General features: G+C 40.8%; 1 protein-coding gene across 4 annotated transcripts in view; it reads left to right on the top strand.

The window, feature by feature from the left end:
• ALG14 (ALG14 UDP-N-acetylglucosaminyltransferase subunit) overlaps positions 1 to 27,883 on the top strand; it is a 925,968-nt gene that overhangs the window by 841,567 nt on the left and 56,518 nt on the right. For 3 of the 4 annotated variants that reach the window (XM_049879731.1, XM_049879730.1, XM_049879732.1), the window contains exon 3: positions 17,061 to 17,183. The exons of the other annotated variant lie outside the window; for it this stretch is intronic. In XM_049879731.1, coding sequence (XP_049735688.1) covers positions 17,061 to 17,183 — 123 coding nt within the window. The remainder of the gene's footprint in view (positions 1 to 17,060; positions 17,184 to 27,883) is intronic. 4 annotated transcript variants of the gene reach the window in all.

Here is a 27,883-nt window from a genome sequence, read left to right on the forward strand (position 1 = left end):
ACTCTTAAGGTTTCTGGTATTTATGCTTTTGCCTTCCCAATAGCATCAAAAAAAGTAGGACCAGTTAATAAAAGATCATAAAGGCATCAGGTGTCTGTAAAGCCTGGGGTGCAGGATGGGGCTGAAATGGGACACTTGGTTGAAATCTGCAGTTAGATTCCCAGACCCTGTACCCTATCCAGGTGAGTATTATTGTAGCTGCTGAGAGGCTGAACTTTGAGAACAAGCCAAATTGAAGATAAGGGTGAGACACTGCCCTGAAAATGGGGATTAAGAAGAACGAATAACCAAAAAAAAAAAATTTAGGAAAGCAAAATTATTTTTACAAGTATGAATTTTAGTGACCATGAATCTTTATTTTGAAAATCCAGTTTTAAATATTAAAAAAATGCCTAATAAAGTAAAAAAATCAATACTCACTTCATGGCCTCCCCAAAACACATTACTTAGGTCCCCTTTCCTAATCAGTTCCCAGAATGTTGGCAGCTGCATTCATATCACCCAGGCAGGAGCTTGAGTTCTGACACTCAGGATTTCCCCAGTGAAATGACCCGGACCCGACTATTTTTCACCCTCCAGTGGAAAGCCCTGCCCAGCACACATAGCTTTCAATCTGCCTTTTAATGCCTCCTTCTTTAATGTGAACGGGGTTTCTCAGTCTTGACATCATTGACATTTTCGGCCAGGTAATTTTTTGTTCTTAGGGGAAGGGGGCGGGGGGGCTGTTGTGTGCACTGTAGGAGGTTTAACAGCATTCCTGGCCTCTAGCTGCTACATGCCAATAGCTACTCCCCTCACCCCCTTGTCATGGCAACCCAGTATGTCTCTACGCATCACCCATTGGCATCAAGTAGATTCCGACTCAAAGCAGCCCTACATGACAGAATAGAACTGTCCCTGTAGGGTTTTCTTGACTAATCTTTACCGAAACAGATCTCCAGGCAATGGAGTGCTTAACAACTGTACCACCAGGGCTCCTTTAATATGTCTCTGGACTTTGTCAGATGTGCCCTGAGGGAAAAATCTTCCCAACCCCTTGAGAATCAACACTGGTTTGAGCTGACATCCACAGACTACTGGACATTTGAGGGAAGCCTTTAACATAAGAGAATCTGAAACTATCAGAATAAGAAACTTTGGAAGAAAAAAAAAAAAGGAACTTTGAGAAAAGGACTCAGAGAAAAGGGCAGTGCAGGGAGCAAGGGAAGAGTTGTTTGCCATGGAGTCGATTCTGGCTCATAGCAACCCCATGTGACAGAGTAGAACTGCCCCACAGGGTTTTCTTGGCTGTAATCTCTACAGAAGCAGATCAAAAGGTCTTTTTCTCATGGAGTTGCTGGGTGAGTTCAAACCACCAACCTTTTGTTGAGCAACTGAGCACTTAACTGTGCCACCAGCCCTCCTTAAAGGGGGAGAGGGCAACATAAAAGAAAATAATACCTTCAGAGAAATGAAAGGGCATTGTATCCTTAAAAGAGAAGAGTAAGATCTATTAAAAAAAAAAAAAAAAACTCATAGAAAAGAAAAACCCTAGACTATTAAAATATTGATTACATGAATGGAAAAAAATAAAAAAACTGAAAGATCACATTGAACCCTGCTTTATAGCAGAACAAAAAGATGAAAACAGTAGAGAAAAGATAAGAAAATTAGATAACCAAACTGGATATTGGAGGTTCACTATCCAGAAAGAACAAGAAAATGGGAAAAAATACTTAAAAAAAAAAAAAGATAATGACCTAGGAAAAATTCCCAGAACTGGAGGGACATGACCTTCAAACTAAAAGGACTATCGCCAGCCCACTCAAGCTGTAGTCACAACAAAACACATCATTATACAATTTGAAGGCTAGCAATAAAGAGAAGATACCAAAAACTTCTAGAAATAAAAAGGAGTCCGGTTGGGGGTCTGAATGGCATTCAGAACACAGTGGAACAATGTCCTCAAACTGACTGTCCCATTTACCCTTTCACAGGGAATGTGCTTCACCCAAACAAGGGGGAGCCAAGAAGGAGAAAGACTGGGTTCCAAGGACCCGAGCTCTAACCGAGGAGAAAAGTGAAGGGAAATCCCGGGATGGCAAGAGTAGGGAAGCTCAGGGACGGACCTACAGAGGGCCCAGACAACTGCAGAGGGAAGGGCACCAAGAAAGAATGGAGACAATAAATTATCTCATGTGTTTGAACAAACTGAGAGTACTGTGTGAACTTCCAAAACATGTATATGTTTTATTTTGTTGAAAAAAAAAAAGACATGTTTTGAGTCCAAGGGAGGGAGAGATCTCTCTGTGAACTAGAGTGTTGGGATGGGAGTAGGGGCTTCTCCAGACACATAGGAGGAATTTGAAGTGAGGAGGACAGCATGGGCAAAAGTGAGAAAGTTACAGAGTACAGGATGTGTTCAGACAAATGGAGGGTGTGTTGTGACAAGAACCATGATAGGAGATTGGGAAAGAAGTTTGTTAAAATTACCACAAAAGAAATTATTTTAATTGTAGAAACCTGAGATCATTTTAGAATGTTTTCCATTGTAGAAAGAAGTAATCATATATTCTTAAGGTTGGGGAAAAGGAGAAGAGGGACTTTCTATCTCTGGGTTGTGGATAACGGTTTTTTGTTTTTACTTTTATATATTTTTCTGTATTTTCAAGGGTTACAATTAGAAAACAATGGAAATTATTTAAAAAAAAAAAACTGAGATAAAAGCTCCCATGAAAGAACTTACTGATACGAACTATTTATTTTCTACAGAAGTAGCCCAAACACATACCATCGCATCAATGTTTTAGGGCTAGAATACTTGTATTCTGGAAACACATATTAGTTGTACTTTAAAAAATAGGGTTTCTTTTGGTTTGCATCTTTTGGCCGGTATATATGAGTCAGGCAATTTTGTAGTTGCAGCAACATGTATAGGGAATATCAGTCGGTACCTGTATACTCTGTCCTATAGGGTCGCTATGAGTCGGAATCCTTTTACTGGGTTACCTTTGAAGTTAACATAACAGGCTTCCATTTAACAATACCTACTATTTCCCACAAGGTGGGGAGCTAACTTCACACAGTGGGCAGACTGTATAAGCGTGCTGAAACTTCCACATGTAATGCATTTAGGGTCCATCTTTCACAATTCCTAAGCAGTTCTAAACAAGTTTGTAAACTAAACGCAGTTTTGGGGTTTTGTTTCAGTTTGTAAACTTTATATGATGACTCATGGTTTAACTTACATTTTCAAAGTGTAGCAAACGTGTATATAATAAAACCCGCAAAAGCTAGAACTTGTGTAAGGCAAAAACTTGTCAGAGAAGGAAAACTCAAATATTTTCCACTCATGGAGAGTGATAGAGAAGTGGTTAAGCCTGTACCCTGTGAAAACATACGTGTTTGCCTGTGTTTTATTGACTGTGCAAAGGCATTTGACTGTGTAGATCATAACAAATTCTAGATAATATTGTGAAGAATGGGAATTCCAGAACACTTAATTGTGCTCATGAGGAACCTGTGCTTAGACCAGGAGGCAGTGGTTTGAACAGAAGAAGTGGATACTGCATGGTTTAAAGTTCACAAAGGTGTATGTCAGCGTTGTATTGTCTCCCCATACTAATTCAGTCGGTATGCTGAGCAAATAATCTGAGAACCCAAAACCAGTGCTGGTCAATATGAAGAAGAACGCAGCATCAGGCTTTGAGGAAGACTTACTAACAACCTGCATTATGCAGATGATAACAGCCTTGCTTGCTGAAAGTGAAGAGGACTTGAAGCATGTGCTGATGAATATCAAAGACCACAGCCTTAAGTATGGATTACTTCTCAGCATAAAGAAAACAAAAATCCTCACAACCGACCAGTAAGCAACACTATGATAAACGAGAAAAGATTGAAATTGTCAAGGATTTCATTTTACTTGGATCCACAATCAACAGCCGTGGAAGCAGCAGTCAAGTAATCAAACCACGTATTGTATTGGGCAAATCTTTTGCAAAAAACCTCTTTAAAATGTTGAAAAGCAAAGATGTCACTCTGAGGACTAAGGTGCTCCTGACCTAAGCCATGATATTTTCAATCGCCTCATGTGCATGGAAAAGCTGGACAATGAGTAGGGAAGACGCAAGAAGAATTGAAGCCTTTGAAAGATTGTGTCGGCAAAGAATATTGGATATACAATGGGCTGCCAGAAGAATGAACAAATCTGTCCTGGAAGAAGTATAGACAGAATACTCCTTAGAATCGAGGATAGCAAGGCTTCATCTCATGTACTTTGGACATGTTATCAGGAGAGACCAGTCCCTGGAAAAGGACATCATGGTTGGTAAAGTAGAGGGTCAGCAAAAAGGAAGGAGACCCTTAACGAGATGGATTGACACAGTGGCTCCATGACAGCGATTGTGAGGGTGGTGCAGGACCAGGCAGTGTTTGGTTCTGTTGTACACAGGGTTGCTATGAGTTAGAACCGACAACAGCAACAACACATTTTCAAAGTGTGGCTGATGTGTATACAGTAAAACTTATGAAAGCTGGAACCTGTGTGAGGCGGAAACCTGTCAGAGAAGGAAGACTCAAATATTTTCCGCTAATAGAGAGGGACAGAAAAGTTGGTAAGACTGCATCCTGTCAGAGGTGGAGAACTTGGGAGACCTGGAAAAACAAGGCAGTTCTGTCTCTCAACAGGTTTCATTGTCTATGTATTTTTCCTCATTATCTTGGACCTTAACTATGTTCAGTTTAGGTAAACATAAAAATACCTCACATTTGGAAGAAGGTCTATCTAAATGACCAAAATATCTAAATAATAAAATAACCTAATTTATCACAAAGAGAGATCCTGATGTGACTGTTGCAGTCAATAAATGATTATTTTCAAAACAGTGTCATTAGCTAGGTGTATACATGCTTTGAAAGTATTTTAAATAGCTTATTCTTTTAAATTTCTCCCTAAATCTTTGTTCTTTTCTTCTGTCTTGAGAATAAAGGAAAAGTAAGTTAGACTTTCCCTGAATCAGATTCTCAATTGATGGAATTGAAATAACCATGAATAACATATTGCAGTTATTTCAAATTCTGCTAATTTGACCAGCTCCCTGTGTCACTTAATTTGTGTGGGACTCTGACCACATGCAGAGCAGTAACGTCTTACGTTACGGTGCTGCTGTTTCTCCATTTTGAAGCAAATTAAAGACGTTCTGTTGAGCAAGTTTGAATTTAAATGAGCCACTTACATAAATAGTATATATTTTTATAAATGGTAGTTATATTGTGGGCACGAGCATACGATAATTTTTGGTTGTTGTTGTTATAAAATCAGGACTCGGCCTGTTTCAGAATTCTCTACATCCTTCTTTTTTTCCCTTATAGCCATTAGGCCCCAGGGAAGAATCCTGGAGCCTGGCAGTTATAATCACCCCAGTTGTTGTTAGTGCTCTGGAGTCAGTTCCTACTCATAAGCAGCCTCAAGTGACAGAGTAGAACTGCCCCCACAGGGTTTTCTTGGCTGTAATCTTTAAGGAAGCAGATTGCTAGGCCATTCTTCTTTGGAGTGGCTGGGTGGGTTTGAACTGACAAAGTTTTGGTTAACAGTTGAGCACTTAACCATTTTCTCCACCAGGGCCATCATAATTCTGCATTCTACAAGTGGTGAGGCTGTGACTGGTGATGCACTTCCAGTTTTAGTCAGGATTGACCAAGGAGCTGAGCAGAGGAAGGAAGCCAAGGGGGAGTAATGGGTGCAGAGGGGTGTTCACTTGTCCTTCAAGTACCTGGCAGATGCTCTGTTCATGGAAGTCAATGAAGAAGTACCAGTAAGTGACATCTGAGTGAGGGAGCAGTGGATTCCAGACTGGGAGCTAGTGATAACCAGCTCTGTGACCTTGGCAAGCCAACCTCTCTGGGCCTTAGTGTTGGGCTGTGAAAGGACGAGGCCTGGCTGAGATCAGGGATCACAGCTAGCCACCGTGATACCACAAGTGGCTTTCATGTCTGACTTGCCAAAGACAAGAGTCTGCCACTCCAGGCCATCCACTCTAGGACATGCCAGCACCTGCTTAGGATCTAGATTTCTGAATACCGCCTATTCCTACATTCCCATTTGTCTCACTGACTGTCCTCCCACTTGCCAGGTCAACCCATTGTCCCAGTTCCACATACAAACCCCTGTCTGCCTGAAAAAGAACAATCACCTATACATGTTTTTGAACATTGATATATTTTGTACTTAGTGTTTTGTTGGCTCACAAAATTATACTCATAATGAGACCATAATGAATAGTGAGGCACCCTTGCTGTGTTTCCCCTCCCATATTCTCTCCCTTGCTCATGATAATACCATTCACCTCACCTAGCCCTAAACTCTCCAGCCTCCTTAAATCTCTCCTCCCAACCGTTTGCCCTCTCCATCCCTCTGCCTTACTGCTGAAGGTATTCCTTAGGCCTTCAGCGTGATTCTCCCGATACACGTCAGTCGTCTCCCAAATGATTTTCCTTCTGTGGTTGTGCCCACACCCCTTCCATCCATTCTCTTATTCCCGCCACGGTAGTAGTTCTTTAATGGAGGTCTGGTTGCGTTTTTGTTCGTTGCTGTTCAGTCGTCTCTGACTCATGGTGACCTTGTGTATGAAAAATGAAGCATTGCCCAATCTTCGTGATGGTATGTTTGAGTTCATTACTGTGGCTGTTGTGTCATTCCATCTTGTTGAGCGTTTCCCTTGTTTTTACTGATCCTCTGCTTTACCAAATATGATGCCCTTTTCTAGCAATTGGATTTTCCTGATGACATGTCCAAAGTAAAGGAGCCGACGTCTCACCATCTTCCCCTCCAAGGAGCATTCTGATTGTATTTCTTTTATGACTGATTTGTTCATTCTTCTGGTGGTCCATGATATATGCAGTGTTCTTCACCAACACCACAATTTGGAAGCGTCAGTTCTTCTGTTTTTTTCATTATCTAGCTTTTCCATGTAGATGGGATTGAAAAGACCATGTCTTGGGTCAGATGCACCAAAGTAATATCTTTGATTTTTAAAACTTTAAAGAGGCCTTTTGCAGCAAATTTTCCCAATACAACATTTCGTTTGTTTTCTTGACTGCTGCTTCCATGGGCATTGATTATTGACCCAAGTAGAATGAAATCACTGACGTTGATTTTTTTCCTCCATTTATTGTGGTGTTGTTTATCAGTCCAGTTGTGAGGATTTCCATTTCCTTCATGTTCAGATGTAATCTATACTGAAGGTAGTGTTTGACCGTCATCATTAAGTGCTTAAAGTCGCCTTCATTTTTGGCAAGCAAGGTTGTGTCACCTGCATATCGCAGGTTGCTGATGAATCGACGCCAGTCTTGATGCTGTGTTCTTCTTTATATGGTCTGGCTTCTTGGATTATTTGTTCAGCATACAAATGAAATAAGTATGATGAAAGGATAGAACCCTGCAGCATGCCTTTTCTAATATTGAACCATGCAGCACCCCCTTGCCCTGTTCAAATGACTACCTCTTGATCCTTGTACAGGTTCTGCATAAGCACAATTAAGTGTCCTGAAATTCCTATTCTTTGCACTGTTACCCATAATTTTGCAATACCTTCACATGGTCAGTAAAACAGGTAAGCATCGTATTCTGGTATTCTCTGCTTTTGGCCAAAATCCATCCAACATCAACAGTGATATCCCTTGTTCCATGTCCTCTTCTGAATTCACCTTAAATTTCTGGCAATTCCCTGTTGATGAACAGCTGCAGTCATTTTTTAATTATCTTTAGCAGAACTTTGCTAGCATATGATTTAATGGTATTGTTCAATAATTTCTGCATTCTGTTTGATCACTTTTCTTTGAAATGAGCACAAATATGGATTCGTCTAGTCAGTTGGCCAGGTAGCTGTCTTTCAAATTTCTTGTTGCAGGTGAGTAAGCGCTATCAGTGTTGCGTATGTTTGTTGAAGCATCTCAATTGGTGTTTCGTCAATCCTGGAGCCTTGTTTTTTCCAGCGCCTTCAGCACAGCTTGAACTTCTTCCTTTAGTATCAGTGCTTCTTGGTCGTATGCCACCTCCTGAAATGGTTGAACATTGACCAGTGGCTCTGTATTCCTTTCATCTTCTTATGAAGCTTCCTGTGCTATTCAACTTTTTGGCCATAGAATCCTCCAGTATTATAACTTGAGGCTTGAATTTTCTCTTCAGTTTCCTCCTTTTTAACATTCTTCGATGGCTTCCCATTGCCTTTAGATTCAAATGTATACACCTTGGCATGGCTACAAAGGCCCTACCCAACTCCATTTTCTTCTGTACTCTGCCTTGCTCCCTATAGGCCAAAGATATAGTTTCCCAAACATGCCTCTCTGCTCTGAACATGCTTCCTTCTCTGCCTAGAAAACTCCCCACCTTTCCCTGCCCCCACACTGTCCCTGGTAAATTCCATATCCGTCACAAACCAAATCAAATTATCTCTTCCATGAAGCCTGGCTTAGCTTATCAAACTATAGTTAATTATTTCTTACTTGTTGCTAACATTATATTTAACAATTATGTCTTACTTACCAATTGATTACAATGATTAGTTTACTTTTGTTTTTCTGCCAGACTGTGGTGGTTTCCTTATAGTATCTTATTCACTCTTGTGCTCCTAGCCTAGTTCCTGTCAACTGGTAGGTGCTCATTAGGCATTAGACTGTCTGAGGAAGAAGAGACCCTCTTACAGCACATGGGAGAGAGATGAAGCTTCTTTTTCCCAGAAGCTCCAGCTCACATCTCCTGCCTCATGGTCTCCAGTTGAGTTACATGCCCTTCTCTCAGCCGATCACTGTGGTCAGGGGTGACAGTTGTTCCACAATGCTTCCCTGTTCCAGACCTACCCTTGAAGATAGAAGTTGGGGGTAGAGGAAACAGGGATGTTAGTGAATTCCCACCAAAAACCATGTGGCTGAGAATATGAGAGAAGCAAGTTACCCAAAGAAAAATTGGGGCGTTGTTGGTAAAAGAAGGAAGCAATAAAGGCTAGAAAGGACAATAAATGTCCATTATTATGGACTTTAGAAATCTTTTGGGCCAGTGTTCCATAATTGTTTCAGGAACAAACTATCATATTAATTCCCTGAAGCCAGAGACCACCACAAGGAGGGGGCTTCTCAAGGTTAAGTGAAAAGTGGGGCAGACCTGGAATGACAGCCTCACTTGTCTTTGACAAGCCAGACTTGAGAGCCATTGTAGAATCATGGTGGCTAATTGAGGGTCCCTGATCTCAGCCCCTGGGTAGTGCAAATGCTTAATGCACTTGGCTGCTAACAGAAAGATTAGAGGTTCAAGCCTACCCAGAGGCATCTTGGAAGAAAGTCCTGGTGATTTATTTCCAAAAATCAGCCACTGAAAATCCTACAGAGCATGGTTCTACTCCAACACACGTGGGGTCGCTGTAAGCCGGAATCGACCCCACAGCGGCTGATTGGATCTCAGCCAGGCCTCCTCATTTCACAGCGGAAGACTAAGGCCCAGAGAGGTTGGCTTGCCAAGGTCACAGAACTGGTTATCAGTAGCGTCCAGTCTGGAACCCACTGCTCCCTCACTTAGATGTCACTTCCCGACACTTCTTCCTCAGCTTCTATGAGCTGAGTATCTGCCAGATACATGAAAGACATCCACATGTTATAAAAGAATTTTGCGGTAAATTATGGGGTCATCTTGATTTCAGAATGATTGGTAGAACCATCCAACATACTTTTTAAAAATGTATACATCTTATACTTTGCATTATTAAAAAGCTCTTGTGAAAGAAAACTAAAACCATTTTTCGTTGAATGATATTTTGACATTTTAATTTTGTCTTGTTTCCAAGGTTCTGCAATAGTGTGGCATTCATTAAATAATCGTACATTTCAGAGTGTGGTAACAGCAAAGAATGACTTCATATACCCCTTGGTCTGCTCTGTTGTGGTTTAGGATGCCATCTGGATTCCTTGGTAGAATTATTTCCATCTAAATCACTATAAACTTCTATTTAGTTTGTCACAAATCTAAAGCCAGATATGTTTGTGGTTTTTAGCAGTGATGTAATTCTGGAAGATACTTTGAAAGGTAGAAATAGTCATATACTATTAGTATTTTAACTCAGTGTTTCACATACTTTCAGACAAACTAGATGACTGAAAAATCTACTTTATTTTTTTACTCTCCAACGTTCCACTTTTCTTGTCTGTCTTGCCACTATACATTTGGTTATGCATCAGTCAAGTGTGTGCAGGGAGCACTGGGAGGCTCTGTGGGCGTGTGGAGAATTATAGGATGTGGCCCCTGCCCCTCCTTAACCAGCTAGTATAGAAGGCATGTTTTACTAAGATACAGCTTTTTTTCTGCATGGTAGGGAGAAAATGAAAGAGAAAGAGTCTCACTTACATGGCTTTTATATTTCTGCCATTTGTGTGAAAGAGACTGGATCATGTCTTAAAATATGCATAAACTGCAGGATGTACACATTGAACTGCGTGGCAAGATAGGGTACAACTAAGACATCCTTTCTAGGAGTGCATAACCTAGTTGGCTGCCAGGCAGGGGCAATAACAGAACAACAGAACTTGTCAGGAGGGTGTTGAGGCCTAAGGCTCGATAGAAAAGTCTGGAAATTTCTAAGCCTTTATGACCTTATTCTGCTTCTTTCCCCCAAAAGTGTCAGGGATGGGGAGAGAGCCATTGGTAGCAGTAGTAGATGGGGCTGGTGAGCCAAACCTCTAGGGCAAAACAGGGCACCAAAGACAGTGGCCATGAGGAGGCAGGGAGCTCAGTTCCCAAATAGCCAGCAAGAGACAACAGGCTGTATGGGTTTGAGGCTGAAGATAGGGGTAGGTGAGTTGAAAAAGAAGGAAGGAAAAAAGAAATGGGCCAGGGTAGGTAGTTGGCTATACTTAAAAGCAACAGGAGGCAGGGAACCCAGCTCCCTAGGAAGCTGGTTCATCTCATTGTGTACTGGGGAAGGTAGCTCTCAGCGGTGAGACACAGAGATCCAAGAAGGACCCACACAAAGATGAGTCAGTGGCATATTTCAGGACACTGGAGACGTGGATTCAGGTCCTGGCACTGGCACTTACTGCCTCTGGTACCTTGGGAAAGTTCCAGATGTCTCTGGATTCCTGATTCCTCATTTTTTAAGCCAGGAGGCTGGATTAGTTGGTTTCTTATAGTTCCGATATGAGGTGAGAGTCAGCTCTTGCCCATCACCATCCCCCAGTATGAACCACAGACTGGGCTTCTAGAGACAGTAACAATAATCATTTATCTGTTCTACAGGTATTTACTGAGCACCAGTAATGTGCTATGCACTGTTCTAGGCACTGGGCACAGTCAAAAAGACGAAATCTGTTTCTTTCATGGAGCTTGCATTTTCGAGAGACAGATAACAGTCAACCAAGCAAATAGCGAACAAGCTAATTCAAGGTACTGGTAATTGCTGTGAAGACAGTAAAATAAGAAGGTGTGGTGGAGAGTGGCCATATACTGGGGGAATATACGTCATTCAAGCGTGTGCAGGGAGCATTGGGAGGCTCTATGGGCCTCCAGAGTGTTAAAGGACATGGCCACTGCTCCTCCTTAATCAGAGAGCCTAGACAGACAGAAAGCATGAGGTAAAAAGCATTAGGGATTGGGAGGAGCACCATCTTCTGTCTGAGGAGATAATGTTAAAGCTAAGACCTGATTTGCCAGAAGAAGCTAGAGTTACGAGACAAGCTGGGAGCAAACCAGACCGGCCTGAATGAACAGAGAAGGCCTTCAGGAGGGAATGAGTTTGGTATATTTAAAGAATAGAAGCAAATCAATGTGACTGGAGTGTGTGAGCAAGGAGCAGAGTGACAGAGAAATAGGCCAGCACCTGATTACATGGGACGTTGTGGGCTACTGTAAGGAGTTTGGATTTTGTCCCAAGTGCGATGGAAAGCCTTTGAAGGTTTAAAGCAGGAGAATGAAAAGAAAGATCCAGTTTACAGTATAAAATGATAACTCTGGCTGTGTAGAGAATGAATTGTGGGGGAGCAAGAAGAAAAGCAAAAAGACTAGTTAAGAGATGGTGATGACTTAGACCGTGGGAGAAGCAGGGGCGCTGGGAATAAGTGGACAGATATGAAATATTTGTGGACGTTTCAGTAGAAGAAAACATGGGGCAGCCCCCCACCCTCCCTGCCATCAACATTTGTCTTCGTGTCTATGCAGGCGCATCTGTTTGTGATAGACCCTACTGTTCATTTGACCGTCAATTTCTGGCCTGGGTATGCAGAAGGAGCAGCATGCTTTGGTGGAGAATATGATGGTTCAGTTTTCAGTCTGTGATGGTTGTATGTCAACTTGGCTGGGCCATGATTCTCAGTGGTTTGGCAGTTATGTAATGATATAGTTTGATAGTTATGTAATGATGTAATTTGGCAGTTTTGTAATGATGTAGTCATCCTCTATAATGTGATCTGATGTGATCAGTCTGTCATTTGTAAGGGGCGTTTCCTTGGGGGTGTGGCTTTCATCCTCTCTCTCTCTCTCTCTCTCTCTCTCTATGCTTCACTGGATTTGCTTCTGTAGAGAACCCAGCCTAAGACAGAGTCCTTGTAGAAAAGCCAAGTGGATAGGGAAAAAAAAAAAAAAACCAGTTGCCACTGAGTTGATTCCAACTATGGCAACCCTATGTGCGTCAGAGTAGAACTATGCTCTATAGGGTTTTCAATGGCTGTGATCTTTTGGGGAAACCCCGGTGGCGTAGTGGTTAAGTGCTACGGCTGCTAACCAAAAAGAGTCAGCAGTTCGAATCCACCAGGCGCTCCTTGGAAACTCTACGGGGCAGTTCTACTCTGTCCTATGGAGTTGCTATGAGTCGGAATCAACTCAACGGGACTAGGTTTGGTTTGGTTTTGTTTTTTTTGGTGACCTTTTGGAAGTACACCAACAGGCCTTTCTTCTGAGGTACCTCTGGGTGGACTCGAACTTCCAGCCTTTCAGTTCACAGCTGAGCACGTTAACCATTTGCACCACTCAGAGACATGTAGTGAATAACCCATTGCTGTCAAGTCGATTGCGACTCATAGCAACTCTGTAGGACAGAGTAGAGCTCCCTCATGGAGTTTCCAAGAAGCAGCTGATGAATTTGAACTGCCACCTTTTGGTTAGCAGCAGAGCTCTTAACCTCGGTGCCACCAGGGCTCCACCTAGTGAATAAAAAATAATATAGAGTGTACTAAAAAAAAAAAAATATGTATATATATATATATTTCTCCACCCCACCAGAATGAATTGAGAGCCAGTTTACCAGCCCACAGGACCCTCAAAGGAAGAGATTCTTTCCCTGGGTCTCTGTAAGAACCCCAGAAAAACGTCATCCCTCCTTGGGTCAAGTGGACACTCCTGAATAAACACTGGGTTTGGGGTGGAAGTGAAAGGGGTACATGGAGAAGGGTGGTGATGATGGTAAAATGATGAGCTGGGGCATCATTTATGTTCTGCGTTCCATTAGCAGAACATAAAGAGGGTGAGGGGACAGTTGCCTCAAGGCAAATGTATAGACTAACAAAAATAATATGTCTATAATGATTTGAATTTCATTTGGATCTCCAGATCCTACAATCCCCAGGGAATTCTCAGCCAAAGGTCATGGCCAGGACTGAACTGTAGCTCTCTGAACCTCAGTTCCATTCTTTTGTTTTCAGAAGAACTTTCAAGACTAAAATACAAGTCTCGCATTGATATTTTTCTTCACTGACTTCTTTGTGTATTGATTATTTTCCAAAACTGTGTAAAATAATAAAAACCCTAAGTTTTTGCCATGATCTGGCTCTCATTGTTTCCTTTTAGCTACACAGGACAGGCAGATACCCTAGCACCCAACGTCTGTGTGTTAAACACAGCTAATCTGATGCCCTGTACCCACCAGGGTGGCCCCACGTTGACTGCAAGCCTGCATAAAAAAAAAGTGGTGCTATTATCATAGTAGGTATAATATGGAAACAATGGGGCAGAGAGGTCTTCAGGAGTTTTCCATGCAGAATGGGATACTATGCTTGCTCTAACCTAGCAGGCTCCCTTTTCCTTTGCTCCCGTTCTTCAAAGCCTCAGGACGCTTCTCTCTCGCGGACCTATTTTCTGGTGAGAGGAGCTACAAAGGCTGAGAAGTTCTGTGAGGCCCTTGTGAATGGTCAGTTTCACAGAGAGAAGTCTAGGCTGTCTACCTAGGACGGATTGTTGGGGTAGCGAAAAAACCCAGTCCTGTCGAGTCGATTCCAACTGAGTAGGGAGGGAGGTTATCTTCGGTTCCTTCTCATTTCCCTCCCTTCTACTTACCCCCAATCCCTTAAGGCTTGATGTTGCCTGGCTCTGGCTATTTGTAAATTCCCAACTCCCTACTCAGCTCAGGACTTTCCCCATTTAACCCCAGGATTTTCATTCAATTCAACCCATTTACTGAGTGACACTTATAAAGAAGCCCCTAATTATATACTCTGATATTGCTTCCTTTGTATTCTTTCTATATTCTTAGTCTAAGTAGGTCTCAGCTAGGTGATAGGAAGAGGGTAAACTGATTGAATTAATTTGTATTACTATGTTGATGACATATTGAATCATTTATTTCTTGAGCACTATAAATCTTAGAAGCACTGAGATCGCAGTGGTTAAAGGCCCTGGCCTCCCTGAACAATTAATATTCTAATGGGTCAACACATAATAAATAAATTATATAATATACCAGTAATAGGGTTAAATGCTGTTTTGAAACATAAAGCGAACTTGGTGATGGGGAGAGAAGAGTGTACATATCTGTTGGGGGGTAGAGTAGTATTTTAGAAAGCCCAGTCAGGAAAGGCACCTCTGAGAACTATTTTACTGTAATGGCAGGGGATGGCTGGGTAGAGATTTGTATTTAGTGAGATCTCTTTTTGGTAGAACTTCTGGTAGCCTGAAATTTTGATCACAAAATGATAATGTGGGGAAGATTTGGATAGAATTTGGAGGTGGAGGCCTCTGTAGTGTAGAGCTATAAGCCATAGAGTGGTGCCATATGGACTCTTCTGTCCCCTGCCAGCCCTGACCCCTTGCCTAGCTCATTTCTGATCCCACCCCCTGCTGGTCATGCCCTACTGTTTTCATATTTATCTCACTACAAGGTCTTTCAGCTTGGCTGTCATGGATTGAATTGTGTCCCTCCAAAATATCTGTCAACTTGGCTAGGTCATGATTTCCAGTATTGTGTGATTGTCCACCATTTTGTCATCTGATGTGATTTTCCTATGCGTTGTAAATCCTCTCTCTATGATATTAATGAGATGGGATTAGCGGCAGTTAGGTAGATTCAATCTAAAAGATTAATCTACAATTTAAGCCAATCTCTTTTGAGATATAAAAGAGAGAAGCAAGCAGAGAGACAGGGGGACCTCATACTATGGAGAAAGCAGCGCCAGGAGCAGATCATGTCTTTTGGACCTGGGGTTCCTGCACAGAGAAGCTCCTAGACCAGGGGAAGATTGATGACAAGGACCTTTCTCCGGAGCTGACACAGAGCAAGCCTTCACCTGGAGCTAGCATCCTGAATTCGGACTTCTAGCCTCCTAGACAGTGAGAGAATAAACTTTTATTTGTTAAAGCTGTCTGTTCTTGGTATTTCTGTTGTAGCAGCACTAGATAACCAAGACATTGGCTTTCTTCCCAGCTACCACTTAAACTCTCATCCTTGACCTTAGCGCAGATTCTTCTATCACATTGGCTTGGGCAGTTCTGAATAAATACCCTTCCCTCTGACTCGCAAGAAGCTACTCACTACCCTACCCTATGGGTAGCCATATACTTCTGAAAAGGAAAGGGGACACTATTAATAATTACACTGGGGCAGTAGCTGGAAATTGGGACCGTCCTCTGCAAACCAGGGGATTGGTCACTGCAGACATATTTGTTGGCCCAGTTAGCTGTAGCCCACAAGTGGAATGGAAACTTCCCCTCCCCAGCCAAGCATCTGATTTGGAAGCTAGGAGGTTGGTCTCAGAAGTCATAACAGAGGTCTTCAAACTGTAGTCACCATTATTGTTTTCTAACCCTCAGGTCTGTTTTTCCAGTTTACATCTTGGAGGCCCCTTAGCTTCCACCCCAGGGGATGGCCCCATTTGTTTACATTCTTTTCCTGAGAATGAACTAGGGACTTCCTAAACCCATTTTCTCCACTTCTCCATTCTTGTGGAATAAGATTAGATTTTTCTTCCATATCCAGTCCTAGGAAAGCTATCTCTAGCTCAGACAGCCTTGTATAGGCCTTACCAGTGTTGGGTGTTAGCTTCCTGGAGCTGAGATGGAATTAGAGAAGCAGGGCGTCCAGAGGCAGAGTCTAACTGATCACCTCTTCAGTTCCTTGGAACACTCTGTTCAAATATAACCTGGAAACAATTGTTTGTTATTTCTTTACGAAGTTACATGTTCACAGTTTTAAAAAAGTAAAGGCATGAAATAGACTTTATAACTCTAATTTAAAAGAGGTTAGAATTAAAAAAGACTCCAATGTAACCAATGTTCATTGCAACATTATTCACAGTAGCAAAGGTAGAAACAACCCAAGTGTCCATTAGCAGACTAATGGATAAATAAAATGTGGTATGTACATAAAATGGAGTATTATTCAGCCATAAGAATAAATCTGATACATATTATGACGTGAGTGAGCCTCGAAAACATGCTCTTTGAAATTAGTCAGATGTAAAAAGACAAATATTGTATGATCCTTCTTATATGAAACATTTAGAACAGGCAAATGCATGGAGACAAAAGTTTACTAGTTGATACCAGGGGCTAGGGGAGGAAGTAATGAGAGTTACTGCTGAAGCAGCGCTGGATTTCTGTTTGGGTGCCGTAAAACCGTTGGAAATGAATAGTGGTGATAGTAGCACAGCATGGTGAAGGCAATTGATGTCACTGAATTGTGTCCTAAAAAATGGTTATGATGGCAAACCTTTGTTACATATATTTCCCCACAATAAAATTAAAAAAATAATAAGCATTTTCTCTTTCTACAAACGTTGTTACTATGTTTAACCTTGGTGCCCAGTTGATTTGGATTTTTAATATTTCCTTGTAGTATACCACTCACCGAATTCCCAGAAGCCGTGAGGTGCGGCAGTCCTGGCTCTCCACGGTGCTCACCACCTTCTACTCCATGCTGCACTCCTTCCCCCTGACTTTCAGGCTGAAGCCGGATTTGGTACGTAAGACTGTCACTAAGGAGAGGGAAGGGTCCCTCCTAGGGTTCCCTTGTCAGTAACAGGATATATTGTTCTCTTTAACAGCTACCGTGTACCAGTGTGTCGGATGTTGTACTAGACCCTTTACTGAATAGGTAGTCCCCAACTTATGACTAGGTTCTGTTCCTACGACTCCGTCGTAAGTCGATTCTGACATGTCGAACACCTAATTTTATTTTTTTTTCAGTTTCACTATCATTGCCTTTTATCATTAGTGTCTTTATAAATCCGAACTTTGTCTTTAGGGGTTGGAAACATTAAGTATAAACTTACAGATACGATGACATCAGCAAATTATGTGCTGCAACGTTATGTGTAGTGCATATTGCTAACAATAAGATGTACAAAAAAAAAGGCGGTTGTAAGCATGGTTCATTATAACTTGAATATGTTGTAAGTTGGGGACAACCTGTGTGTTACAAAATTATCTTTTGAATGCACTTTGCTGAAAAAGGTGAGAAATTTGCCTTCCCTTCCTAGCTATATAACATGAGCTCCAAATTTGTCCCTCTCTCCCCTTAGTTTTGTGGTGATAGGCACTAACACTGCCATATTTTTCACCAATTTGTGCACCATTCCACCCGTGGGCCCTGAGCTGACATCGTGTGCTCATCAGCCAGAAAAGAACCAATTCTTTGTTCCTTTTCAGAGGTCTTTTTTGTTTTTGTCAAGTCTGTTTACCAAATATGGCATGCAGTGGGCAGAACATTACACACACTCAGGTTTTAACAGCACCTTTACCTTCCCCATCTGTAAAGGTTTTAAGTTCTCTGTAGTTTGTAAGAATGAATTTCTATTATTCAATTCCAAACACACTGCTGGTGGACAATGCAGGTCAGTGGATATGTTATCACAGTAGTACACACAACTCTTAAATAATACCCTCATTCCTATTTAAGGCAGAATCCCTTAACTGGCACAGCCTGAAAGGAAACTCTTTACTTGCTTTCCAAATTCATGAGTTCTGGCACAGTGTATGTTACTGTCATGAATAGTTAAACAGAAACGCATTTAGGCTCAATGATTTTGAAAGGTCTCTATTGATTTGGTCTTTGCCTTTCATCAACTGGATTGCAGTCCCTCTTGGAAGAGAATTTTAAATTCTGAATTTTCTACGTGAGTAGTTTAGATTGTTTTTAACAGATATTATTTGCGTACAATGAAATGCACAAACCTTATGGTTTGGCCCACATCTCCCTGTCAAGACATAACATTTCCATCACCCCAGAAGTTTTCTTCTACCACCTGCCCTTGCCCCCAAGCAACCACATTCAGATTTCTATTACCATGGATTAATTTTGCTTAAATTTCTTTTGAAATTTTTGACAAAATAAGCTTATCTCACAGTACTCCAATCACATTTTTTAGTGTATGGAACTCAGATGTTTCCCTAAAAGGTCATTAATGCCCTGAAAAGCTTTAACTTAGTTACTTCTAAAACACAAGAAACAAATAGAAGGGTAACTTAAGCATATGTCTTCGTTATGTAGTGCCGCTACAACAGAAATACCACAAGTGGGTGGCTTTAACAAACAGAAATTTGCTTTCTACAAAATTATGCTAGAAGTCCAAAATCAGATCCCCGGCCCTAGGGGAAGGCTTTCTTTCTCATTTGGCTCTGGGAGACGGTCCTTGTTCCTTGGTTCCTTAGAGATCTTCATGTGGTGTAGCATCTGTCTTCTCCCATCTCTGTTTCCTTGCTTAGTCTGCTCTTTTCATAGCTCGAAAGACAATGATTTAAGACACACCTTACACTAATACTGCCTCATTAACATAACAAAACTCACTCCCATATGAGATTAGAATCACAGGTATAGAGGTTAGAATTTACAACAGATACTTTGGGGGGACACAAGTCAATCCATAACAGCATTTTAAATTGGAAATTTGGGGCTTACATTTGTTAAATCACTACAGAGACCTGGTCACCCTGACTGGCAACAGCAAGTTTCAGTGTGGCAACAGTAGGCCTTCAAGGTGTTGAGGCTCAGAAGGAAATCCCAATGCGATGGATGATGTCTGCCTGGCCCAAGTGTTTGATATCCTTGATAGTGGAGAGATTAACCATCTGGGCACAGGACGCTTGGTTCCAGTCCCACGCTTGCTTTTGTTTTATTTTATTTTAGTCAGTTCCTTTCTGGGCTTCAATTTTTCACCTTAAAACAAGAGGATGGGGCTATATGTTCTCTCTGTTTTCTACTTAGTCTAAAATTTTATGAGTATCAAGAATTTGCTTGTAAAAAGTGGGGAGAAGAAACCCGTTAAGTTTCTAACGGAATAAGTGGGGGAGGACGTAATAATTATTTCCATTTTAAACTAAGTTAGTTAAAAAAAAATTTCAAACCTGAACATCATTTGATCGGCTCCGTTGATAAGGTTGGCTTCACAAAATGAACTCCTACTTAATGAAAATCCCCTTTTAAAGAGAAAAAAATCTTAAGATTTTTATCACAAAGCACTATTCCATCTTTACTCCTTTAAAAAAGTGAAAGAATAACCTACTCTTAGAAAGGATAGCAGTGACAGGACTGAAATCAGCTGAGATGTCTGAACAGCCAGGTACCTTTCTTCTTCCCTTTAACTGTGTGCACCTGAGTTAGTAAGTCTGCCCATCCATTCAGCTGTCTCTGTCCCTCACTTTGTCTTTTGTAAAATATAAATAAAGGTGCTTTCCTTATTGTTCTGGAGTGAGTGCTAAATAATTGAACATTTTAATGGTTTTGAAATGGAAAATCTGTGTTGTACAGAATTATTATTAGGTGCCGTCAAGTCAGTTCTGACTCATATCGGCCCTGTGTACGATGGAATGAAACACTGCCTGGTCCTGTGCCATCCTTACAATCATTGCTGTGCTTGAGCCCATTGTTGCAACCACTGTGTCAGTCCGTTTTGTTGTGGGGGGCGTCCTCTTTTTGCAGACCCTTTTTTTTTTTTTTTTTTTACTTTACCAAGCAAAATGTCCTTCTCCAAGGACTGGCCCCTCCTGATGATGTGTCCAAAGTGAGTGAGACGAAGTCTCGCCATCCTCACTTCCAACGAGCATTCAGGTTGTGCTTTTTGCAAAACAGATTTCTTCATTCTTCTGGCACTCCACGGAGTATTCAATATCCTCTGCCAACACCATCATTCAAAGGCGTCAATTCTTCTTCAGTCTTCCTTACACCACTGCACAGGTTTTGCATGCATATGAAAAAAAAATTTTTTTTTTTAACACTTTAAAGAGGTCTTTTGCAGTAGATTTGCCTAATACAGTACGTGGTTTGATTTCTTGGCTGCTGCTTCCATGGGCATTGATTGTGGATCCAAATAAAATGAAATTCTTGACAACATGAATCTTTTCTCCGTTTATCATAATGTTGCTTATTGGTCCAGTCATGAGGATTTTTGTTTTTTTTATGTTGAGATGTAATCTATGCTGAAGGCTGTAATCTTTGATCTTCATCAGTAAGTGCTTCAAGTCCTCGCTACTTTCAGCAAGCAAGTTGTGTCATTTGCATGTCGCAGGTTGTTTATGAGTCTTCCTCCAATCCTGATGCCCCGTTCTTCTTCATAAAGTCCAGCTTCTTGGATTATTTGCTCAGCATACAGATTGAATAAGTATGGTGAAAGGATACAACCCCGACGCACACGTTTTCTGACTTTAAACCACACAGTCCCTTTGTTCCGTTCGAACAACTGCCTTTTGATCTATGTACAGGTTCATCATGAGCAAAATCAAGTGTTCTGAAATTCCCATTCTTCACAGTGTTATTCATAATTTGTTATGATCCACGCAGGTGAATGCCTTTACGTAGTCAATGAAACACACATAAACATTTTTCTGGTAATTTCTTTTAGCCATGGTGGCGTACTGGTTAAGTGCTACGGCAGTTAACCAAAAGGTTGACAGTTCGAATCCACCAGGCACTCTTTGGAAACTCTATGGGGCAGTTTTACTATGTTCTGTAGGGTCGCTATAAGTTAGAATCGACTCAACGGCAGTGGGTTTCAGTCAAGATCCATCTGACATCAGCGGTGATATCCCTCGTTCCATGTCTTCTTTAGAATCCGGCTTAAATTTCTGGAAGTTGCCTGTTGATGTCCTACTGTAACTGCTTTTGTATGGTATTCAGCATAATTTTACTTGCATGTGATATTAATAATATTGTTCAATAATTTCCACATTCAGTTGGGTCACCTTTCTTTGTAATCAGCACAAACATGGATCTCATCCAGTCGGTTGCCCAGGAAACTTCTTGACATAGGCGAGTGAGCACCTCTAGCTGAAACATCTTGGATGGTATTCCCTCAATTCCTGGAGTCTTGCTTTTCACCGGTGCCTTCAGTGCAGCTTACACCTCTTTCTTCAGTACCACCTTTCCTGATCATATGCTACCTCCGGAAATGGTTGAACATCGATCAATTTTTCTTGATACAGTAACTCTGTATTCTTCCATCTTCTTTTGATGCTTCCTGCTTCATTCAGTATTTTCCCCATAGAATCCTTCAATATTGTAACTCAAGGCCTGAATTTTTTCTTCAGTTCTTTCAGCTTGAGAAATGCTGAGTGTGTCCTTCCCTTTTGGTTTTCTAACTCCAGATCTTTGCACATTTCAGTATGATAATTTACTTTGTGTTCTCAAGCCACCCTTTGAAATCTGCTCAGCTCTCTTACTTTATCATTTCTTCCTTTCGCTTTAGCTACTGTACATTCAAGAGCAAGTTTCAGAGTCTCTTCTGACATTCATTTTGATCTTTTCTTTCTTTGCTGTCTTTTTGATGATCTCTTGCTTTCTCCATGTATGATGTCATTCTGCAGCTTGTCTGGTGTGTGGCCATTAGTGTTCAGTGTGTCAGATCTGTTCCTGAGATGGTCCTAAATTCAGGTGGAATATACTGAAGATGGATTTTGGCTTTTGTGGACTTGCTCTAATTTTCTTTGCCTTCAACTCAAACTTGCATAGGAGCAATTGATGATCTGTTCTGCAGTCGGCCCCTGGCCTTGTTCTGACTGATGATAAGCTTCACCATTGTTTCTTTCCATAGATATTGTCAGTTTGATTCCTGTGTATTCATCTGGTGAGGTCCATGTGTTTAGTCGCCATTTATGATGTTGGAAAAAAGGTATTTGTAATGAAGAAGTCGTTGGTCTTACAAAATTCTATTATGTGATCTCTGGCATCGTTTCTATCACTAAGGCCGTAGTTTCCAACTACTGAATCCTTCGTTTCCAACTTTCACATTCCAATCACTAGTAATTATCAATGCGTCTTGATTGCATGTTTGATCAATTTTAGACTGCAGAAGTTGTTAAAAATCTTCAATTTCTTCATCTTTGGCTTTAGTGGTTGGTGCGTAAATTTGAATAATAGTCATATTAACTGGTCTTCCCTGAAGGTGTATGGATATTATCCTAGCACTGACAGCACTGTATTTCAGGATAGATCTTGAAATGTTTTTTTTTTTATGATGAACATGACGCCATTCCTCTTCAATTTGTCTTTCCTGGCATAGTAGACCATATGATTGCCTGGTTCAAAACAGCAAATACCAGTCCATTTCAGCTCACTGATGCCTACCTAGTACCCAGTGCCCTTGAGTCTAGGATGTCGATATTTATGTGTTCCATTTCATTTTTGATGAGTTCAAGTTTTCCTAGATTCGTACTTCATACATTCCACATTCCAGTTATTAATGGATGTTTGCAGCTGTTCTCATTTTGAGTCATGCCACATCAGCAAATGAAGGTCCCAAAAGCTTGACTCCATCCACATCATTAAGGTGGACTCTACTTTGAGGAGGCAGCTCTCCCCCAGTCGTCTTTTGAGTGCCTTCCAACCTGAGGGGCTCATTTTCCGGCACTGTATGAGACAATGTTCCACTGTAATTAATTCATAAGGTTTTCACTGGCCAATTTTTTCAGGAGTAGACCACCAAGCCCTCATCCTTGTCTGTCCTACCCTGGAATCTCTCCTGAAACCTCTCTACCACGGGTGACCATGCTGGTATTTGAAATACCAGTGGCAAAATTTCCAGCATCACAGCAATATGCAAGCCACCATAGTACATGGTAGGTTGTATATAACAGCTAACATTTATTGAGCACTTATATGTGCCAGACCTGGAACTAAGTACTTTGTATTCAACTGTGTGAGATTGGTAAGACTGCTATTCACGTTTTATGGATGAGGAACCTAAGGCTCTGAGACATGAAGTGCTTACCCTCAGAGTTTGCACAACCAATAAATAGCAAAGCTGGAATTAGAACCCAGGTCTCTCTGATTCCAAAGCCCAAAGACTTACCCACTGAACTGTGTGCCACCATTTTTGACTCACACTGTGGAAACTTTGTTCATTCTTTCAGACTAAGAACCAATTAATAAATTACTTTTTTTGCTGTATGAAACATCACTGGCCCTTAATAATAGATAATATAAAATGGAAATATACCCCAGCAACTTAAGTTAAGTACTTGCTTTCCTAGTAAATATAACACCCAACCAAACCAAACCAAACTTGTCACCGTCGAGTTGATTCTGACTCATAGCGACCCTATAGGACAGAGTAGAACTATCCTGTAGGGTTTCCAAGGAGCTGCTGGTGGATTCCAACTGCCAGCCCCTTGGTTAGCAGCCAAGCTCTTAACCACTGAGCCACCAGGGCTCCAAATTATAGCACAGATTGACCTAATTAAATAATAATAGTAGTACAAATTTCAACATGAAATCTGTATTTGTCAAAAATATTTTTAAAACTCAAAATGGAAAATAAAAATAAGAGGGAATAGTACTGCTAAAGAAGTAGGCTTACAAAACAAGAAGTAGATTTACTTAGCCGTTACCACTGTCATCAAAAATGGAATTGACTTGGAAAATTAATTGAATTCAAATTTACCAGTTTCCTACTTTAGCAAATTATATATAAAAACCATGGTGAGAAAATGTACTGTTTTATGTCTCAGTTGACTCTTTGGATGAGATGAGAACCTATTATTTTGAGGGAAAATTGTATGAATGTGTTTATTGAGTTGATATTAAAATCCATGCTTGTTTTTTTTTTCCAAGTCAATTATTAGATGAAAAACCTTTCTTAGAGAAAAAATTATAAACACTGTTTGGAGGCCTGCACCTAATCCTTAGCAGTTATTAGAACCGGTGATTTCTTCTTTTACAAGATCATTAAATACTTTTTAGGTGGTCTAACATTTCACACATCATATTTTTTCAAGAAAGTTTTCTTTTTATAGGGCTTTGCCAGGCATCTGTGAATAAAAGTCATAGTTCATAAGACTGTTCTTCAGTTTAAGGAGATAATGGGGCTGAAAACACATCAGTGGTTGCCAGGATCTGGAGGTGGGGGGAGGGGTTGACCACAGAAGGAAAGGAAGGAACTTTTTTGGGAGAGGAGTTGTTCTGTATCGTGACTGTGGTGGTGCTGACTTGACTGTATGCATTTGTCAGAGTTCATAGACGGGTACACTGAAAGGGGTAAGTTGTATATAAACTACATCTCAATAAATATGAATTTAAAAAAAAAAAAAAGATAAAGGATATTAAACTGTGTATCATTGCCCAAAACATTTGGCTTCCAGTAGCCACATATATGACATTCGACTGTCTTTGAGTGAAAGTGTGATTTGGTGCGTTCTTGTTCACCACATTTTGGCATCTAATCCCTCCAGTGTATAAGGCTAGAGAAGTGGAGTGAAGACTTGAATTGAGTTGACAGCACTTGCCAAAAATTTCTGACAAAGTCAACACTTTCGTATTAAAAATCTGGGTTTCATATTAAAAATCTGGGTCAGGGCACATCAGTGGCAGCCAGAAATGACATATTTCAACAAATAAACTGAGATCTCTGGTCATTTCAACCACTTGTTATTTCATGTTTGTCTTTCTGTAACCTTGGAAGCAGGAACTAAATTTGGTCACATTTGGAGTGCTCTATTGTGTGTTTGATTTGTAGGTGAATCTCATCCTCAAAGTGGTGGCTATTAAAAATAGATATCAAATGTCTACCATGTGTCACTTTTCCACTTGGATATCTAATAGGCATCTGAAACTTCATTGGTCCAAGACAGAACTCCTGTTTCCTACTCTTTCCACATCTTGGTAGATTTGCTTGAGTCAAATAAGCAGGAGCCATCCTTGGTTTCTCTCTCCCACTCCCTTCTTCCCATATTCAATAGCAAGTCCTGCCAAGCATGTCTTCAAAATCTGTGCCCAATCTGCCTACTTCTGTCCATGTTCACTGTCACTATGACATCCAACCCCCCACCCCCACCCCATTATAGTAGTCTACCAACTTGTCTGCCTGTGGGAGGAAGTTGATGACCCCCTACCATTTCTTCAGGCTTTAACAAAGTGATTTTTTTTTATGTAAATCAGATTGCATTACTCCACACTTAAAATCCTCCAGTGGCCATGCTCTTAGAATAAAGTCTGTACTCTCCAGTGTAGTCTGCACACTCCAGCCCCAAACTGCTTCTCTGACCTCCTCTTCTCTCTTCAGTGTCATGAGCTAATTAAAAAAAACATTGCTGCCGAGTAGATTCCCACTCATAGCAACCCTATAGGACAGAGTAGGATTCCCACCATAGTGCTTCCAGGGCTGTAAGTCTTTACAGAAACTGACTGCCACATCTTTTTCCTGTGGAGCAGCTGATGGGTTCAAACCGCCGACCTTTCAGTTAGCAGCCAAGAACTTAACCACTGTGACACAAATTAAAACCACAGTGACATATCACTACATGGCTAAGAAATAGTGAAAATATGAAATGTTAGGATACAGAGAAATTGGATCTCTCATACATTGCTGGGAGACCCTGGTTGCGTAGCGGTTGAGAGCTCGGCTGCTAAGCAAAAGGTCGGCAGTTCAAATCCACCAGGTGCTCCTTGAAAACTCTATGGAACAGTTCTACTCTGTCCTATAGGGCCACTATGAATTGGAATTGACTTGATGGCAATGGATTTCGTTTGGTTTTTTTAATGCATTGCTAGTAAAATGCCTCCCACCAAATCCATTGCTTTGAATCAATTCTGACTCATAGCACCCTGTAGGACAGAGTAGAACTGCCCCACAGGGTTTCCAAGGCAGTAAATCTTTATGAAAGCAGACTGCCACATCTTTGTTTTGCAGAGCGGCAAGTGGGTTTGAACCACTGACCTTTCCATTAGCAGTTGAGTGCTTTAACCACTGTACCACCAGAGCTCCTGGTAAAATAGTAGAGCCACTATGAAAAATAGTTTGGCAGTTTCTTACAAAGTTAAACATGCACTTTCTATCAGATTCAGCAATCTGCCTTTTGGGCATTTATCCCAGAGAAATAAAACTCTGTCCACAGAAAAACCTGTACATGGATCATAGCAGCTTTATCATAACAGCAAAAAACTGAAAACAACCCAAATACCCTTTAATGCATGAATGGTTAAACAAACTCTAGGTCAGCCATACAATGGATTCCTACTCAGCGATAAAAAGGAATTAATGCTGTATGCTACAACCTGGATGGATTTCAAGTGCGTTATACTTAGTGAAAAAAGTCAGTCTTTTATTAGCTCATAACATCAAACATCTTTTCTTGTGCTTATATGCCATTAATATCCCAGCTTCGTTGAAATCTCTGTTCATGTCTTTTGCCCATTTAATAATTGAATTGTTTATTTTATTACTTTTGATTTTTGAGAATTCTTCATATATTCTAGACACAGCTCTTATCTGATACGTATTGTGCAAATGTTATCTCCCAGTTCATAGTTTGTCTTTTCATCCTCCTAACAGGGTCTTTCACAATATAAAAGTTTTTCATTTTGATGAAGTTCAAGTTACCAATTTTCTCTTCCATGGTTTGTACTTTTGGTTTCATGTCTAAGAACTTTTCAGCTAGTCCTAAATCGTGAAGATTTTCTTCTGTATTTTCTTCCAAAAGTTTTATAAGTTTTACATTTAAATCAATGAATGAACTGCTCAGAATTAGTTTTTGTATAAGGTTTAAGCTAAGATTCATTTTTTTTGCCTGTGGATGTCCAGCACAATTTGGTGAAAAGACTTCCCCTATTGAATTGTTTTACCCCTCTGTCTTGATTGCTATGCTATATATTGTTAGTTGTCATCGAGTTGACTCCAACTCATGGCAACCGCACGTACAACAGAACAAAATGTTGCCTGATCCTTCACCATCTTCACAGCCATTGGTGTGCTTACGCCCATTATTGTGGCCGCTGTGTATTTTGAATTCCTTTCAACCTAGAGGGCTCATCTTCCAGCATTATATCAGACAGTATTGTATTGTTGTCTACAGGGTTTTCATTGGATACTTTTCAAAAGTAAATTGCAAGGCCTTTCTTCCTAGTCTGTCTTAGTCTGGAAGCTCCACTGAACCCTTTCCATCGGTGACCCTGCTGGTGTTTGAAATACTTGTGTTATAGCTTCCAGCATCACAGCAAAACACAAGCCACCACAGTGTGACAAACAGACGGGTGATAGATAGCTATATATAGTAAGTTTTCACTTCAAGTAGAGCAATTCCTCCTGCTTTATTCCTCTTTTTAAAAATTGTTTTAGTTATTCCAGTTCCTTTGTCTTTCCATTTAAATTATAGAATAGGTTTGTCTATATCTACAAAAAGTTTTTGCTAGAATTTTGGTAGGAATTGCATTAAACCTGGAGGAAGTCAGCACAG

The sequence above is a fragment of the Elephas maximus genome, chromosome 3 (genome assembly GCF_024166365.1).
Source record: "Elephas maximus indicus isolate mEleMax1 chromosome 3, mEleMax1 primary haplotype, whole genome shotgun sequence".
NCBI lineage: Eukaryota > Metazoa > Chordata > Mammalia > Proboscidea > Elephantidae > Elephas > Elephas maximus.